The sequence below is a fragment of the Bidens hawaiensis genome, unplaced genomic scaffold, assembly GCF_021521415.1.
Source record: "Bidens hawaiensis isolate Kalapana, Puna unplaced genomic scaffold, B.hawaiensis_p1.1 tig00034769_1, whole genome shotgun sequence".
In the NCBI taxonomy this organism is placed as follows: domain Eukaryota; kingdom Viridiplantae; phylum Streptophyta; class Magnoliopsida; order Asterales; family Asteraceae; genus Bidens; species Bidens hawaiensis.
The window spans coordinates 20070-37684 of NW_027496047.1; the positions used below are offsets into that span (position 1 = coordinate 20070).

Genomic DNA, 17615 nt, shown 5'->3' on the forward strand with positions numbered 1-17615 from the left:
ATTTTTAATCTAGTTTTGTACAAAACTTAAATTACATTTATTACTACTCATCTGCCGAATTTTGGAAAAAGATTTTGTAATGATAGCTTACATCAAATCAATTTAATTAAATTACACCATGTCAACTACCAAAAAGATTAAAAGAGTATATCTATCACGCTTAGGCTATACGGTGTGGAAACCTTTTTGCAGCTGAATTGCTGAGGTGGCGGGCGGTGCCGCCGGCAAACACCACCCCGTTATTGTCGGGGGGCACCCAAATTCACAGATCGGTAAAATTTTGGTGGAGATTTCCCCGATGAAATTTCCGCCTAACTTCAACATCTTCCCCCTTTTCAGATGCATGTTAATTTGTTGAATCCACGTATAGAAGAAGATGTAATATTATAATTTGAAGATGAGATCGGAAGTTGCAGGCCATGGTGCCATGGTGTGGACTGTGGAGTTATGCAAAAGAAAGTGTACTTTCTTAATATTATATGTTTCAATTTAATATTTTAATTGTAGTTTTTTTTAAACTTCTATAATTTTCAAGTAGGTCAAATAGCTTTTAGTTAATAACTTGTTTTTGTTAATTTTCTTAAAAAACTAAATACATAGGTAGTGTAATTATTTTTTATGAACATATTGATATAAATTTTAACGAAAACATATTTGTTTTGAAAAAAAAAATTGGTCTCATAAACGACCTTGACATGTGCTTTGACCGATAAGCTTGTCGAAATATATTTACGTTTCTTTGACTACCCGACAACGATGGATACTCAAAAGTTACTATTTTTATTTAAGTTATGTCAAATTAATTTTAGTTATATAATAATAACTATTTTATTGAAAATGGAGGGAAGTGGTGAATTGGTAACCATTTCCTTGATGTTGTAAAAGAAAGTAGAGTGAAGTGATATGTGATGTGGCGCTGACTTGGCACTATAAAGTGAGAAGCAAAGTGGTATATACACCTTATAGTCTTATAACACGCTTAATAAATAATAAATGACATTTTGATAATCATAGCCTACATCAAAATTAAATGGCATTTGAATAACTCTATCTCAACTACCCACAATTAATAGACATCCAAATTATGTCTATATATTTCGCATCCATTCTTGTTATTCGGATCACACAAAAAAAACTCAAAAAACACACAAAAAAATGTTTTCAAGTGATAAAGCCGTCAAAAGCATGGTGAAGGCCAAGCTTGACCTTGAGAAAGATAAGGACGAGAAGTTTCTCAACGCCCTTCAACACTCACAGGCCTACGTGCTTCAAGAGAAATCAAAAACTCTTGACACGTACAATGAACTCATGGAGCTATCGGACAGTGAATTCAAGGCAAAAACTATTGAGTTCCTGAAACAGCAGACTTCATGCTACGACTCCCTGTATGGTACTTTGGTTGACACAGTTTCAAAAGTTAACCAACATGGAGTTCAAGGAAGATGGGCGTGAGAACATCAAGAACCAAGGAGCGGTCAGGGTTGATGGGGGCTGATGGGGTCTGATGATGATAGGGTCTGATGGGGTTTAACCCCATGTTTTAAATAAATAAATAAATAAAAATTTTATCTTTACACTTGTCATACGCTTGTTATACATTTATTATACGTTTGTGAAACGCTTGTGTGAAAAAAGGTAACTACATAACACACAATCTAAAAAAACAAAACTAACTAACTCTTTCTATCTAACACAATCAACTACGAATTCATTGTTGCGGTTGCTGCTGCAATGCTTTACAGGTTCTGCTGTTGTGACCAGGTAGGTGACAAATTTGACACTCCCTATAACCCTTCCCAGAGCGACTAATGGCTATCTCTTTCTTTGATTTAATTCTTTTGTGTGAGCTACGACCCTTGTTTCTTATTCCAGTAGGTACACGAACGGTGACTTCTGATGGCTGTTCAAAACCTAAAACAGCAGCAAATCTATCCCTTTTAGATGGACGTACCCTTTCATACCGAGTTAAGTCTGTGTTTTCAATCATCAAATTCATCTCATCTCTAACTATAATTAATTCATCAATATCTACAACATAACTATTAATAAGGTATTCACCGGCATACTTTATTTCTCTTGAAATTTCTTTGATCATCCTATTCTGATCATTACCAAACTCTGACATTGGAACTGTTCTGATATTCACCGCAGCTTCTTTCTTCCATCGATAATTTATATATATTTTAGGGAATTTCTTGACGTGATACATATTCATGACGTAGAAAATATGCCGACACAACAAACCATGTTGTTCGAATCTTTTGCAGGAGCATGTTGCAATAGACTCTTCACCAAACTCACTGTCCTTTTTAAACACAACCTAAAAAAAAGTAAAACGCTTATTAACGTTTGTTAATTAACTTAAACTTAAACAACTTTAAACTAAACGCTTAATAAACGCTCATAGTTACCTCCAAAAACCTGGAACATAAACCTTAAAATCCATTATTTTACACCTCAAAAAATTTCCTTCTTCTTCACAAGAACTGAATTGTGAAACACCACCAACAATTTCATTCATTTCATCTTGAAGATCATTAAATATAGCTCTTGTATATATCCTAACCGCTTCACTTTCAAGATAACTTCTGGTTTCTAACTACGGATACGTGTACCTACTATCATGATCACACCGTCTGCCATTGTATCTCTGTATCTCCATACAAAAATCAAAATGGTTGAAAAACTCAACTAATGTTAATTGAGAATTTGTATCTTTTCCAAAAAAAATGGTTTTTGCTCTCTGATCTTGATGTTGTACGCATCAATCCAGACAAAAGTTCATCTCTATAAAAAGCAGGTATCCAATCAAATCTGATTTTCATACATATCAGTAAGCCATTTATTCTTGTCAAGCTTAAACTCAACAATTATAGCCTGCCATTTTTCCTCAAATTCTAAAGGACTAATTGAATCGGTCCACATAATATTACATAGCCAACTCTTAAAATATTCGTTGTTACATAAATCAGCCCCTACCTGATACACAAAAAAACATGTTAAACGCTTACGGAAACGCTCGTTGTCACAATACATAATCATGTTACGCTCATAAAACGCTCACATATTAAACATCAAAGAAAAGACAATTGCCATTAAACGCTTGTCAAACGCTCATTATTTAAACTGCTTAAAACACAACTAAATCAAGCACAATTAAGAAAGTTACCTTGTCAGCAACTTTCTTCATGATATGCCACATACATAACCTATGCATTGTATTTAGAAACACAGTTGCAATAGCTTGCTTCATAGCAGGGTCTTGATCAGTAACAACAACCTTCGGTGCATGACCAAACGACTTAAGTAACATTTGCAATAACCATGTGTCCGATTCAATAGTTTCAGAAGCCAATAATCCAGCACCAACAGTAACACTATGACAATGGTTATCAATTGCCGTGAACGGGACAAAAACCATCTAGTACTCGTACATAGAAAATCATATAAAATACACACAAAATACATACAGACAATCCTATACATACATACAAACTTACTTGTTAGTCTTAAATGTAGCATCAAAAGATATAATATCCCCAAATGCAAGATAATTACTCTTTGAAGTCTCATAAGCCCAAAACATACGAATTAACTCACGATCATCATTGACATCATATTCAAAAGAATAATCGGATGAAAATGTTTTCTTCACACACAATCTTTGAACAATCATCTCAGCATCATACTCTCCAATATAACAATTCAAACCTTGTTTAAAATTCTTACAATCATCTTTAGTTGCACCTACTTTTTCAAACCCACCATATTGTGTTCTCATAAGGTTAAACGCTTTAGCAGGTCCCAGATTCATATTAGAAAGCTCATAAATAGCTTCCTCTTGGACATGTATTAACTTCCTCGCAGAACGAACAAACTGCATATAAGAATCTGCAACCATTCTATGATTATGGCCTTCAACAAAATCATCTACTTCAAAAATTTCACCATCAACAGATTTTAACTGTAGATGTGCTCTACAACCACATCTAATTGTTGGCCTCTTCCTCCTTTTATAATATGGCTTGCTTGATTCATTAGAATCATCTTTTAAATCATACATTTTAGCTGGCTTGTGACCTTCTTTACAATATGTAAAATATTTGGTCTTTAGTATACCATCATGCACGTAAGATCCACCTTTACGAACCCCAAATCCAGCTTTTTTAGCATATTCACTATAAAAATCAAATCCTTGATCATTGACGAAAACATCATTCCTTTAACAGGTCTGTATGAAGAAGCAACTTCAGGAATGATATCAACCCCTTGACCTTCAACCAAAACACTTGAATCATCTACACAAAACATCAAAATATAAACCATATTATAATCCAAACACGCTCAAATTATAATCAAACCATTTTAACAATCCTAATAGTAACACGCTCATATTATACAACATTATAATCAGTCATAGTAACATGCTCATGATACGCTCATAGTATGAAACATCAAAAATCAAAAGACAATCCTAATATGAACACGCTTGTAACACACTCGCAAACTAAACTAATCAATTATCATGTGATTCTTTTGGAAACTAACATACAGGTCACTTCCGTGATTATAAACATAGTATACATCTACTGTTGATTAATTCAAAAAGAGCAAAAACTTACGTTCACGATCGTCTTCCATTTCAAACCCCTAAAATCACAAAAATCGCTTGAAAAACTGGTTCATGTACTCAAGAGAGCTCAATTGATAGTTTTTGGTACAGAAATTGTTTCGTAAATAAGAAATTGATTTTGATTAAGCTAAATATCAGGATCGTAACCGTTTATAGGCAAATTACCAAATTTAAATGACGAATCAAAAAGACAATCGTACCCTTCTCGCTTAAAATACACGGGATCTTCTCAACCGCTCTCAACTGAATGGAAAGTGTAGATCGACGCTCCAAAATGTCACGTACAGTTTTGTAGGATAACGATTTGCGTATTCCATCTTCTCTCTCCCTCTCTCTATATATATATATATATATTATATTTCAATTTCATCTTCTTCTCCAAAACCTTATATTTCAATTCGTTTAATCTGTTCCATGTTTGGTTAATCAAGTTTAGGGGTTTTGTTAGACGACTTAAAATTATTAAAATGCATAAATTACTTACTTGAATTGTTTACGGATTGATGGTGAACGGAGCTTCGCCGAAAAACAGATTTTGGTTGATCAATACGGGATTACAGAGAGTTTGTTTGTCTAATTTGATGTTGGTAACAGTTTTAATTGATGTTATGCGTCATATTTATAATGCTAATTAGAGCGTATAATATTTTATTGATCGTTATTTCGATGTTGAAATATCCGACGGTTACATGAGATTAATCTGGCCATTAAGGTGATTATTATATGTTAATTAAGTTAATTATTGACCTAGGTTAGTAGAGAAACGCGTTATACTAACTAATTGGGTCAAAGAGCATGGTTTACGGGGTTAAACGAGTCGTCAAAATAATGTACACCATCGCCGGTGCGGCTTCTGGGAAGAGGGGGATGGGAGGTGGGGGCTGAGTATTTTTATTATATTATAATATTATATTTTAAATTCATATTTATACAATGGCCCCTGAACTTTATTTACACAACGAACCTTGAACTTTCAAAAATTATATATATATTCTTGATGTTATTTTGTATTTTTGGATTATTTGTATATTATGCCCGCCTAGTTTGGAGATTGATTTTTTTATTAACTTTAAATCCCGGAATTTCGTTATACGAACAAAACAAATAGAAAAAGAACGAATAATAACTATAAATCGTCGTAATTAATAATAAATGGTAAACGACAAATAAAAAAACTTGAAACGATACAGCGGGTCGGTTTAACGAATACAAATACGAATATGAATAAAAATTTACAAATGGCACACTATGGTTTTCGTCCCTATGGTTTGTCCAAATCTGCAGTTTTAGTCAAATAGTTTCCAATTTGTGATTTTCGTCTCTATGGTTTCATTTCACTTGCAACTAAACTCAACATCGTTAACACCGTTAAGTCTAGTAGAGAAGAGTGAGTGTAGTTTCCGATGTAGTGTAGTGGTAGGAACATAGGTTTCTCAATGAAGAATCAAGTTTAATCCCTACTTACAATATTTTTGGGGGGATATGAGTGACTCAATGAAGGAACACTGTGATCTTTGTGATCTTCAGTTCAATCCTGGAGCATCCAGGTTTTATCACCAGTGGGCCTTCGGAAGGGTAGATTATTCCTGTAACTGGAGAAAACTTGGAGGCACTTAAGGGCTCCATACCAATTACTGTGTAGCTCACAACCAGGGGTAGCATCTGCTACCCCTCAACTCTTCGCTGGTAGTGTAAAAATTTTTTTCTTTCTGGGTCGGTTTTCATATTTTGTTACCCCTGAAAAAATATTATGTTACCCATATTTGTTTAAAGCTCAACCAATTTAAAAGTTCAAATCAAATAAGCCCAAACAAAGTTTATAGCCCAAAGCAAATAAAAATCTTTAACCTTTTTTTCTTCTGTTTAACGAGATACATCAAACTAAATAGGCTCAAACAGAAATAGGCTCAACAAAATTATGACTTTTTAAAAGTTCAAATCAAATAAAGCCTAACCCAAAGCAAATAAAAGTCATTAACATTTTTTTTCTTTTGTTTGAACGAGAAACATCATACAGAAACATGCTTAACATAATCATCATATTGAGGTTGGAGTATTTAATACAGTTTCGGATATGCAAGTTCAAGAACTTGGAAATTCGGTGAGGTCTCAACTAGCTTGTTAGAAAACATGTCTGGTTTAAATCTATGAGATCTGTTTTCCAAGTTTGGCATATCTAATATAGTAGCATTTTCAGAGATGTATTCGTATGATTTTAGTAATGAAGAAAGTGGGTGTATTTCAGGTGATCGTACGACATTTTATCTCACTTTAAAGGAAGATGATAAATTTGCAAAATTGGGTGGAATGTGTGACTTTCGTTGTGTAATGGTGGAAACCGGAAAGCACACTGCTTTTTCTTTGGTTTATCGAATATTGAAGTTATCGTTGGTTTTACCGATTGCAACTGCAACCGTTGAAATATGTTTTTTTAAATGAAGCTTATCAATACGGGTTTGTGCAAGCGAATGAGTGATGAGTATTTGAACAATGCTTTAATTTGTGTGATCGAATGAGAAACGTTTGATAAAGTAAAAGAAGAAGGTATAATGGCTCGATTACAAGGTTTCAAAAACGAAAAAGAGAAATTTGCACCGATGTGTTTATTTTATTTATTATCGTGTTTCTACTTTTGTTTCACTTACAATATATAAAATACGATAGAAAAAATGAATGTTATCTCTGAAATTTTATCTAGATCCGCCAGTGCATCATACGGCTGATTTTTGACAAACTATAAGTGATATTTTGTCATGGAGTCACGTATGTTTGTCGATGGTTTGTTTAGAGGGAGAAACGTGTACCCGGCCTTGTTTATAGTAACCGCATCAACCTCTTTGTCCTCATATTCACTTCCATCATCTTCTTCTTCTTCTTCTTCTCCTCTCTCTCTCTCTTCCAGTTCTAGTTCCAGCCATCACAGACAACCTTTTTCTCAATATATTCAGATGCCACTGACCAAATTCCTATAGCCTAACAACCTGGTGAGTTTATCCCTTTAGGTCTAAATGTTCAATTGTACAGTACCAGATGCCAGAGTGTTTACTTTTCACTTTAGACGGACGTGTTTTGTTTCAATTCAAATGTTTATATTTCCCCCTTTAATATCATAGTCATAATCTTGTCTATATGCCCCGTTTCTTATTTAAACAACAGATTTTTAACTTTTAATTGTAATTGTGATTATCAAGTTTCAATCCGAATCAGAACTAATAATTTTGTATCTTCCAGGACCCATTGAGTTGACCAGCAATTCAAGTCTACAAATTCACATTCTTATTCTTTTCTTCATTACCATGGGCTTCTTTCAAGAAATCGGATTCTACGGCATTCCTGAACAAACTGCACCCGTTGACGAAGATTACACTGATGAAGAAGAAGAAGAAGAAGAAGAAGAAGAAGAAGAAGAAGAAGAAACGGATGTTGATGAGCTTGAGAGACGAATGTGGCGGGACCGGATGCGATTAAAACGCCTCAAAGATAATAATAATAATAATAATAATAATAATAATAATAATAATAATAATAATAATAATAATAAACGAAAAGACGTTAAGAAGCAACAACAGGCGAGACGAAAGAAAATGTCTCGGGCCCAAGACGGGATACTAAAGTACATGCTTAAGATGATGGAAGTTTGTAACGCCCAAGGGTTCGTCTACGGGATCATCCTGGAAAATGGGAAGCCCGTTAGCGGGGCCTCGGATAACCTCCTGGCCTGGTGGAAACAACAGGTCCGCTTTGATAGAAACGGGCCCGCTGCCGTTTGTAAGTACCGAGCGGATGATAATATTATTCTTGATAAAGCTGAGGATAACAATATTATCCCGGTTTCGACCCCACACACGTTACAAGAACTTCAAGACACGACACTTGGGTCGTTATTATCGGCCTTAATGCAGCATTGTGAGCCGCCACAGAGGCGCTTCCCGTTGGAAAAAGGGGTGGCGCCGCCGTGGTGGCCCACTGGGAGTGAGGAGTGGTGGGCCCACCAAGAAAACGGGCCACCGTATAAGAAACCGCATGATTTGAAAAAGGCGTGGAAAGTCGGGGTTTTAACGGCTGTGATTAAACATATGTCGCCGGATATTGATAAGATTCGGAAGCTTGTTAGACAGTCTAAATGTTTGCAGGATAAAATGACTACTAAAGAAAGTGCAACGTGGCTTTCTGTTATTAACCATGAAGAAGTTTTGTCTCGAAAGATGTATCCTGACAGTTGCCCGCCTGTTTCAAGCGGGCCTGGATTGTTTATTGTAACCGAGGCGAGTGATTATGATGTGGAGGGCGTAGAAGATGACCGGCCCTTCAGGCCCATTGGGCCTCAACGGGCCCAAGTCAAGGGTGAGCGGGTTGAAATCCCGGGCCCTGATAGTTTTGGTCAGAAAAGGAAGCAGTTATCTGATGATCAGCCTTCGCCAAAGATTTACACGTGTGAATATTCTCAATGCCCGTATAGCAACACTCGTGTGGGCTTTAACGACAGATTTTCAAGAAACAACCACCAGGTGAATTGTCCACATCGCCCTTCGAACCCGAATCATAATACCTTTCAAATGAAAGGACCTGTATTCACTATGTCTCCAATGCCACCATTCGGTCAAACAAAGATGACCTCGGTTGACCAGGATGCTCTATTTGGACTTCCAGGAGATGGTCAACGGGCGATTTCTGACCTAATGTCGGTTTATGATACGAATCAAAAGCAAAAGTTTCCCATCCAACTCAATGATGACTTTTTTGGACCGGGTGTCGAGTCAAACATGGTTTCGAATCGGCCAACGTATTTGCCAGCAGGGTTTCAGTTAGACAACAAAGCATCATACAACCCTGCTTTTGATTCAAATAATAATTTGGATTTCAGATTTGTTTCGCAGTCTTCGTTCAATCTTTCGGGAGTTGACTTTTCTGGTGAGTCAAACCCGACACCGGATATGTCCATGTGGTACCTTTAAAATTAGCATCAAGCTAGACTCCTTATTTAACATGTGAAGAACATGTACATCTTCTTTAGTCCATAGAATACTAGTATCATACTTAGTTACTTTTATGTTTTTGTTTCATGTGTAAATATTCTCAAGTGTCAAGTACTTGTGTAGTTTGTTTGTTAATTTAAGCCTGACAAAACAGGCAAGTAAGGCTAAATGACCCACTTTATAAAAGTAATTTATTTTTAGTAGACCAAATGTGCACATAATCAAAATCTTTTCACCCAAATTAACCCGATGTATAATTTTAGTAGTTCCAAATGAACTCATAATAAATCTTTTTACCCAAATTGACCGGTTGTATAATTTTAGTAGTCCCATATGAACCGACAAAGAAAAACCGATTTTTACCCAAATCAACAAATTTCTTGAAAAATGGTTCATAATTGCATTGTGTTTGTAAACCCAAGTTGCACATGTTGGAGTGTGTCAAATAATGAACCCTAAAAAAACACCTAAAAAGTAACAGCTAAGGAAAACCCAACAATACCCGAAAACATTGTCAAATCATCACATCTTTTTATGTTTTAACAACTCATATCTCTTCAAATCTTTATATAATTTATAACTAAAATCTTACAAGCTCGCCACCTTTTGGTTTCAGAGTTTTCGTGTAAAATCAGATGCCATAAAACTGGCTAAAACCATCAACCATCCGATAAATAAGACGAGTCAGCAAAAACCATCCAAAAAATCCCAAAAAATGTGTTAGTCTTAGGTGGGGTCAATAAAAGGTTGACCATGGTTAGGTGTAGCCAAAATACACACAGTGAAAGTTGTGTTTGCGGTCAAGCAGACAAAGGGAAGGGTGGGTGCATCATATCATGCATGTGAGGGGTGTTGGGTTAGTGATAAAGTGAGTCTTTTTGGAAGCCATTGACAAAAGATTAGGTGGGAAGATGGAGAACATAACATGTGACTTTGTTGGGTCCATTGTTTTGGGACCAGCAACGGATGGAGTTTAGGAAGATGCTTAAAACAGTTGGATGCCCACTAGATGATAAAACATAACTTCAAGGAGGGACAAAGTCATTGATGGCTGTTTTGACTTTTGTTATTAAGGTGTTTGTGGAATCTTATGGTGGATTTGGAGCTAACCTTTTTGTTTTATCATTTTTTGGTGGAGTTTTGTCATGATTGGTGTTAAATCTTTTGGATTATGCCGACAAAATCCGTGTGATTTCTATTAGACTTTGTGTGCTCATTTGGTTATAGTATACATGTAAGTGGTGAATCCAGAATTTTTATCCGCGGATCTAACCTTGTCATCACTTAAGACTTCCACGGGCAGAAAACATGTCACCTGTGGAGTAGACAAACAATACATAACGGCTAGTCCTTGAGCCAATCGCAGTCCAAGATTCCTTAAGAGCGACAACCAAGAAAAAGGAAATCATGATTGCATGAAAAACCAATCTCAAGGCGCCAACACCGTACCCTCAGGTCACACATCCACCAGTTGTCACGTCCAATCAGAAACTTTGTACATGCTCTCCCACAAGAACATAAGGTTCCACTAATAGTGACAACCAGACCAACCCTTCTCTACCTCTCCAGCTATAAATACCTCATTTTGACCAACAGTTCAGGGATCCCATTATCTCACTTGCTATTACTCACTAATAGCAATGATGACTCTCACGCCGAAGGGTGATTATAAGAAGACCCCTCACTCCTCTTTTCGTAACGAGATCACGATGTTCTATTTTGCAGGTTGAATCAGATTAAACTAGTGTGATCAGATTTACCCTAACCCTGGTAGAGACTTAGGCTTAACCTTTAAATTAAACTCATGTTTAACCTATCCTTTATACTGAACTAGTGTTTCTTCACCAAGGTTCGAAAATTGTCCCTAGTGTGATGTCTATTTTTTCTTTCTAACGTCCAACCGTAAAAGGAAAAAAAACTAATGTAGATTTGTGTTGATCTAATGAAAGAGCATAATTATAATCCAACTAAAGTCTCATGTAAACCTAAATGAAAATGCATGTAGTATTAATATGTTTTAAAAAAATAAATAAATAAAATGTAATGATCTTACCTCGTAAAAACTGAAATTGTGGTACTCATCATTTTAATGTAAAATTAAAAAGAAAAAAAAAAGTACAAACGCTCATTCTCCAACCGCCCGCCATGCAGGTCGCACGTGCCATGGTCTTCGTGCCATTGTCATTGTTTATTCCATTGAGAGAATATATTTATTAAGATTTATTATTAGGCTGAGGGTAACGTGGTTGAACGGGGCGCGACTGTTACGTGGCTCGCGAACACCGCTACACCTTTTAAGTGAGCTGAGGCACGGTTGAGCGCCATGGGTGGGACCGCGGGGCTTATATAGCCGTTGGAGGTTTTGGTTTTAAAAAAAATAGTCGTTGACTATTTTAATTTGTTTTTTTATAAACCCATTATAAATAATTACTCCATTTTATAACAATAACACATCATTCTCACTACATTTCTCTCTAATAATTTAAGAATCTCTCAAGTTACAAACCATGTCGGGCTCGGGTGACGGTAATATCAACATCAACGACACTCAATTTCCCGAGGGATTGAACTACATGGACGACGAATCGTTTCAAGAGTTCATGGATATGTCACAACCCAATTATTCGGTCTCGGAAACACAACCGGAGCTGGCACCGGAGAAGCCGGCAAAACGATCCCATAAAAAGAAGGGGAAGAAAACCGGCGAAGCGGATGGTCCTTCGGCACCGGAGAAGCGGAAGTCTACTCCGTGGTCAAAAGAAAAGAAACTTGCGTTGGCGAAAGCTTGGATTGAAATATCTCAAGATCGAAACATGGGTAAATTATTTCGTGAATTTTATTGTTTAATATATCTTTTAAGTTTTGTGTGTACTTATTACATTTTTTGTTATTTATTTTGTAGCCGACTTTCAAAGAGCTCGAGTTTTTTGGTGCAAGGTTCGGGAATGTTTTTATGATCAAGTGGGGAGTAGGGCTCGCACCGATAATATGATATCGGGTCGGTGGACCGATACTCGTAAATATGTAGGATTGATTACCAACATACATAACCACAATGCTAACCGAACGCGGCCGAGTGAGTCCGATGACCTCGCGGTTTACCAATTCACATGTGATGAATGGAAACAAGAGGTACTGAGGAGGTACGGGGTGGTGAGGACGTTTGACGAGGGCTACTTGTGGGAGGTGTTAAGAAAGTGCTCGAAATGGATTGAACTATGTGCGGAGGACGTGGGCGATGGGGAAAACGTACAAAACTAGTGTGTCCGGCACATACGTCTCTTCGAGCGGGTCAGAGAATCAAATTGACTTCGACCTAAACTTGTCCGAAGGTAATTTGAAAGACCAAGGTTGTAGCCGCCCTCCGGGTAGGGATCGTGGGAAAAAACGGTTGTTGATGACGACTATAAAAAAGAAATTAAGGAATTGTCAAGTGGCCTCCTCTCGATTGGTGAAGCTCGACACAAAAGAAACTGTTTCATGTGACATCTGCCCCAATCCGACCCGACCCAGGTACCCGTTTCTCTGATCCGATCTCTTTCTTTTGTGATTTAATATTTATATTTTACTTTTAATAATAATAATATATTTTCCTTCCCGCCTCTTTCTCTCTATTTCTTTCCGCCTTCCTTTTCTCTTGTCGCCGTCCCGCCCTCCTGTTTAACCCCTTAAGCCTTGTTTCCCTCTTTTTCTCCTAACTCTCCTTGTCCTTTGTTTCTTCCCGCCTAAGGTTGTCTGCGCAGCTCCACGCGCCAGACTCCTTACAAGGAAGCCTGCGTGAAGACCACCTGTTACTGCGATACGCGAGACGAACTGTCCCCGCAGCGCGCTAAGGATTTTAGTTCTTCCCGCGGCGCGCTATGGATACCGTTCTTCCCGCGACGCGCTAAGGAATATAGTTCTTCTCGCGACGCGCTTAGAATTAAAGTTCTTCCCGCGGCGCGCTTAGAAATGTAGTTCTTCCCGCGACGCGTTAAGGTTGGTTCTGTCTGCCTTCGCGCTCGCGCTCTCTTGACCTTCTGTGTTTGCCTTCGCGCTCGAAGCTTTCTCGCGCTGTCTTGTGTCCTTTCTTCTGTTTTAACTTGCTTGCTTGCTTTTGTGTTGTCTTATCTTTTGTACTGTTGACCTAACATGTCTTATGTCTGAAAAGCCACTTTTGGCGCAGCATGCGCACCAACCCCATTGGTTGGCAGAAAAAGTGACTGACATTATCTTTTGAGATCTGTTTTTCCATGCTTGACCAGTACCTTTATCTGACCCGCCCATGCCTGTTTACTGTTCCCTGTCAGCTTTATCTTGTCCCCTGCAGCTGCCATATCTTTTGATATCTTTTGCTTTTGGAATCTTTTGCTTTTTGAGATCTTTTCCCCTTTTCTAGGGATTGTGTTCCCTAGGGTTTCTCTATAAATAATAATGTTAATTTCCTAACACTACACACACTAAGCACTTAAACTCTCATGTTCCTTCTTGCTCTCTGCCGTTGATCCTCTGTCGCCTTCCTCTTTGCCTCCGTCTTCCTTCCTGTTCTGCCCTGCTTTTCCGGTAATATATTATATATAATAATTTACTTATTAATTATGCTAACTTGTAATCAAGACTTAAAACAAATCATTAAAACAATAATCTTATTTATAGGTTAACTTGTGCCTGTTTAAAGTTGGTTCTTGCTTTATCTTACACCGCATCGTTTATCAAGTGAGTAATCTCGTACCTAATCCCTTTTTATTTTTAATGTTTTGGGATGTTCATGTGTTCGTACAAACTTGAGTCTTAAACTTGTTTATGAACTTTAGTCGCGCATTATCCCATGTGTTGAGGACGTTTACATGACTGTTTATTTGTATGTGTGTATCATTAACCGCTTTGTTCGGCCTATTCCGAAGTTTTCATGGATCCATTGGATGAACACGGGAGACCTATCGTTTACAGTTTTCTTTGTTTACACTTGCACAGATGTTTTCTCGTTTTTGTGCTCATTTGGGAGCACGGATTGATCTATGAACTATGAGCTATGATCTATTTAGGCTTGATCACAATCTGATTACACCCTTGTTAAACACCAGACATACACGTGTTGCGCGCAGATTTATTGTTATCTATTATTATCTATTAAACTTGATTTCTCACCAACACGCAAGTGTTTGACGTTTTATTTTAACACATGTTCAGGTTTGCAGTAGCTGTTTTGGAGCTTGTGGACACATAGGAAGTTTTCTTTATTTTGGACCTAGATTAAAATGTATCAAGACAAGTTATTGTTGTTCTAATATTTTGCCTTATAATATATTGATTTATGTTATCTTGTGTTTACTCTGCGCGTGCGCGAATGAATATATTTATTAAATATTGACACCCAATAGTGTCACGAGTAATGAAACAATATGTGGCGCCCCGATGTATAATCCGCCTTTGGTCGGGGTGTTACAGGTTGGTATCAGAGCTCGTTGACTTTAGGATAGGTGGTTAGACGTAACGGCCTAGAATACCTAAGAGTCCCTTCTCGCGCATGAGGAAAATCTCATGTTTGCACGCTTATTGTTAATTACTCGTTGTTTATAAATATGCTTGCGCAGACGCAGCGTATGGTTTTATGTTTTATTTCGCGATATTTCGATTTTTTGTTGAATTTCGATTTTTATTGATTTTACTTACATATTCGTTTGTTGGATTTGAAAATCCGAAAAGTCATGGTGATACATGAATAGTTGATTTTCAATTTCCATTTACGATTATGTTCTGAGGTTGGAGACTTGAAAAGTCATGGTGATACATGAATTGTCAACCTCCAATACTCATTTACTTGTATGTTTTGTATTGAAGATTGAAAAGTCATGGTGATACATGAATCGTCAATCCCCAATACTCGTTTGCTCGTATATTTTAAATTGGGAATTCGGAAAGTCATGGTGATACATGAATTGTCGATTTCTGATTCGAATTTGTTACCTTTATTAAGTCTGCATTTAGGGTCATTTATTTTACCTTAACTTTTGACAGTAACTGACTCCGCGAAACCAAGCTTTATAAGATTAAACTTTGCGCTAAGATATTAACTAAAAATTAAAACTTTTATAGAATGCCTCCGCTATCTCGCCGATTTCAGAGAAGAGAAGCCTCGCGCAGGCGTAGACAGCAACGTTCCCAGGAAATGGCCGCCGCAATAGCCCAAGCTTTGAGCCAAAACAATACCAACGCCTCTGGTTACAACATTAAGTCCTTTAACGCGGGTAACCCTCCAAAGTTCACAGGTCTTGAAGGAGCCACCGTGATGCTCCAGTGGCTTGAGAAAATAGAAAACACTTTCCTCCACACCCAATGCCCTCCTGACAAACGAACCCTATATGCTTCCAGTGTCCTGGAATCTAGAGCGCTTACATGGTGGAATGGAGTAGCTCATGCGCGTGGCGCAGAAACTGCTTCTAGCATGCTCTGGGAGGAATTCAAAGAAATTCTGACGCGAGAATTCTGCCCTCCCAACGAAGTTAAGCGCCTGGAGGAGGAATTTTGGAATCTTAAGCAATACAGCGGTGAAGCGCGCGAGTACGCGACGCGCTTCCATGAACTAAGCCTGCTTGTCCCTCACCTTGTTACCCCTTCCCGCCGAGCCATCGAGAAATTCCTTGGGGGTCTCCCCATGGAAATTCAAGATTCTGTATGGGCCAGAAACCCAGTAACCCTCTCTGACGCCATTGAGTTGGCCGCTGTGCTCAGCGACAACCATGTCAGAGCAGGAACCCTGTTCCTGCGGGGAACAGAAAAGACCAAACCCACCAAGACTGTCCCAGAACCAACAGAAACCAAACCTGAACCCTCTAACCGTAACAACCTCAAGCGCAGGCGCAAAGCCTATGCGCTTACCAACCCGCCCATTGTCCAGCAACCCATCTACCAACCTCCAGTTTACACGCCTAACCCACTGACAGCCTACCCAACCCCTCCTGTAGTCCATAACTATGCCCTAACCAATCCCGCACTCCCTGCCCCGCCACTTAAGAAACCTTACACAGGAAATCAACCCTTTTGCCCAACCTGTAGACTTCACCACCCAACCCAAATCCCGTGTCGTCAATGTAACCGATGTGGCCGCGTTGGTCACTCTGCCGAATACTGTAGAGTCCCTCCCGCCAACCCAATCGCGCCAACACCACCAGTCTACCCGCAGAACCCACAACCAACCTACCAAAACCCACGACCCAGGTCGTGCTATAACTGCGGTGATCCCAGTCATTTCCGGAACGCGTGCCCAAGGCTACAAGTTCAGATTACGCAAGCGAATCCGGTGAACCAGATTTCGAACCAAGTGACACGCGGACGAGCTTTTAACATAACCGCGCACCAAGCGCAAGCGAGTAATGACGTAGTTAATGGTACATTTTTGCTTAACGGATTTTATGCTTCTGTACTTTTTGATACTGGCGCCGATCGAAGTTTTATTTCTCGCGCGTTTGAGCAGAAGCTTGCGCGACCGCGCGATAACTTAAAAGAAAATTTTTCAGTTGAATTGGCTAATGGCGAAACTGTTTTAATTAACTCCGTGATTAAGGATTGCACGCTTAACCTTAACGAAAACGATTTTCTGATCGACCTCATCCCCATGCCTCTTGGAAGCTTTGATGTTATTATTGGTATGGACTGGCTCTCGAAGAATCGCGCCGAAGTTATTTGCGCCAAGAAGATGATTCGCATACCTCGAGAGAATGGTGATCTTCATATCTACGGCGAAAAACCCTCCCGCGGTCTTAAACTTATGTCTTGCGCCGAAGCCCGAAGGCTCATGCGGAAAAGGTGTATTGCATTTCTAGCCCATGTGGTTAAACCCGATGAAGGAAAGAAGAAGCTTCGCGATATCCCTGTTGTGCGTGATTTCCCTGAAGTTTTTCCTGATGATCTTCCTGGTATCCCTCCCGCTCGTGAAGTCGAGTTCCGTATTGATCTTGTCCCTGGTGCTTCCCCCGTAGCTAAATCTCCTTACCGTCTTGCGCCCGCTGAGATGCAAGAATTGGCAA

The 17615-nt window shown here is 38.4% G+C and overlaps 2 protein-coding genes and 1 pseudogene across 2 annotated transcripts; 1 reads left to right on the plus strand and 2 right to left on the minus strand.

Annotated features, from left to right (window-relative positions):
- Positions 1-1708: 1708 nt before the first annotated feature.
- On the minus strand, positions 1709-3421 carry LOC143586688 (uncharacterized). The gene is made up of 4 exons (XM_077068173.1): positions 3170-3421; positions 2828-2979; positions 2412-2421; positions 1709-2320 (listed from the first exon to the last, which is right to left on the minus strand). The coding sequence occupies exons 1-4, from the start codon at positions 3419-3421 to the stop codon at positions 1709-1711; spliced, it is 1026 nt and encodes a 341-aa protein (XP_076924288.1).
- Positions 3422-3496: 75 nt separating this feature from the next.
- LOC143586689 (protein FAR1-RELATED SEQUENCE 5-like) lies at positions 3497-4063 on the minus strand. The gene has a single exon (XM_077068174.1). It carries the CDS (start codon positions 4061-4063, stop codon positions 3497-3499), a length of 567 nt encoding a protein of 188 aa, XP_076924289.1.
- Positions 4064-7929: 3866 nt separating this feature from the next.
- Positions 7930-9724, plus strand: LOC143586691 (ETHYLENE INSENSITIVE 3-like 1 protein pseudogene; annotated as a pseudogene).
- The last annotated feature ends 7891 nt before the right edge of the window (positions 9725-17615 follow it).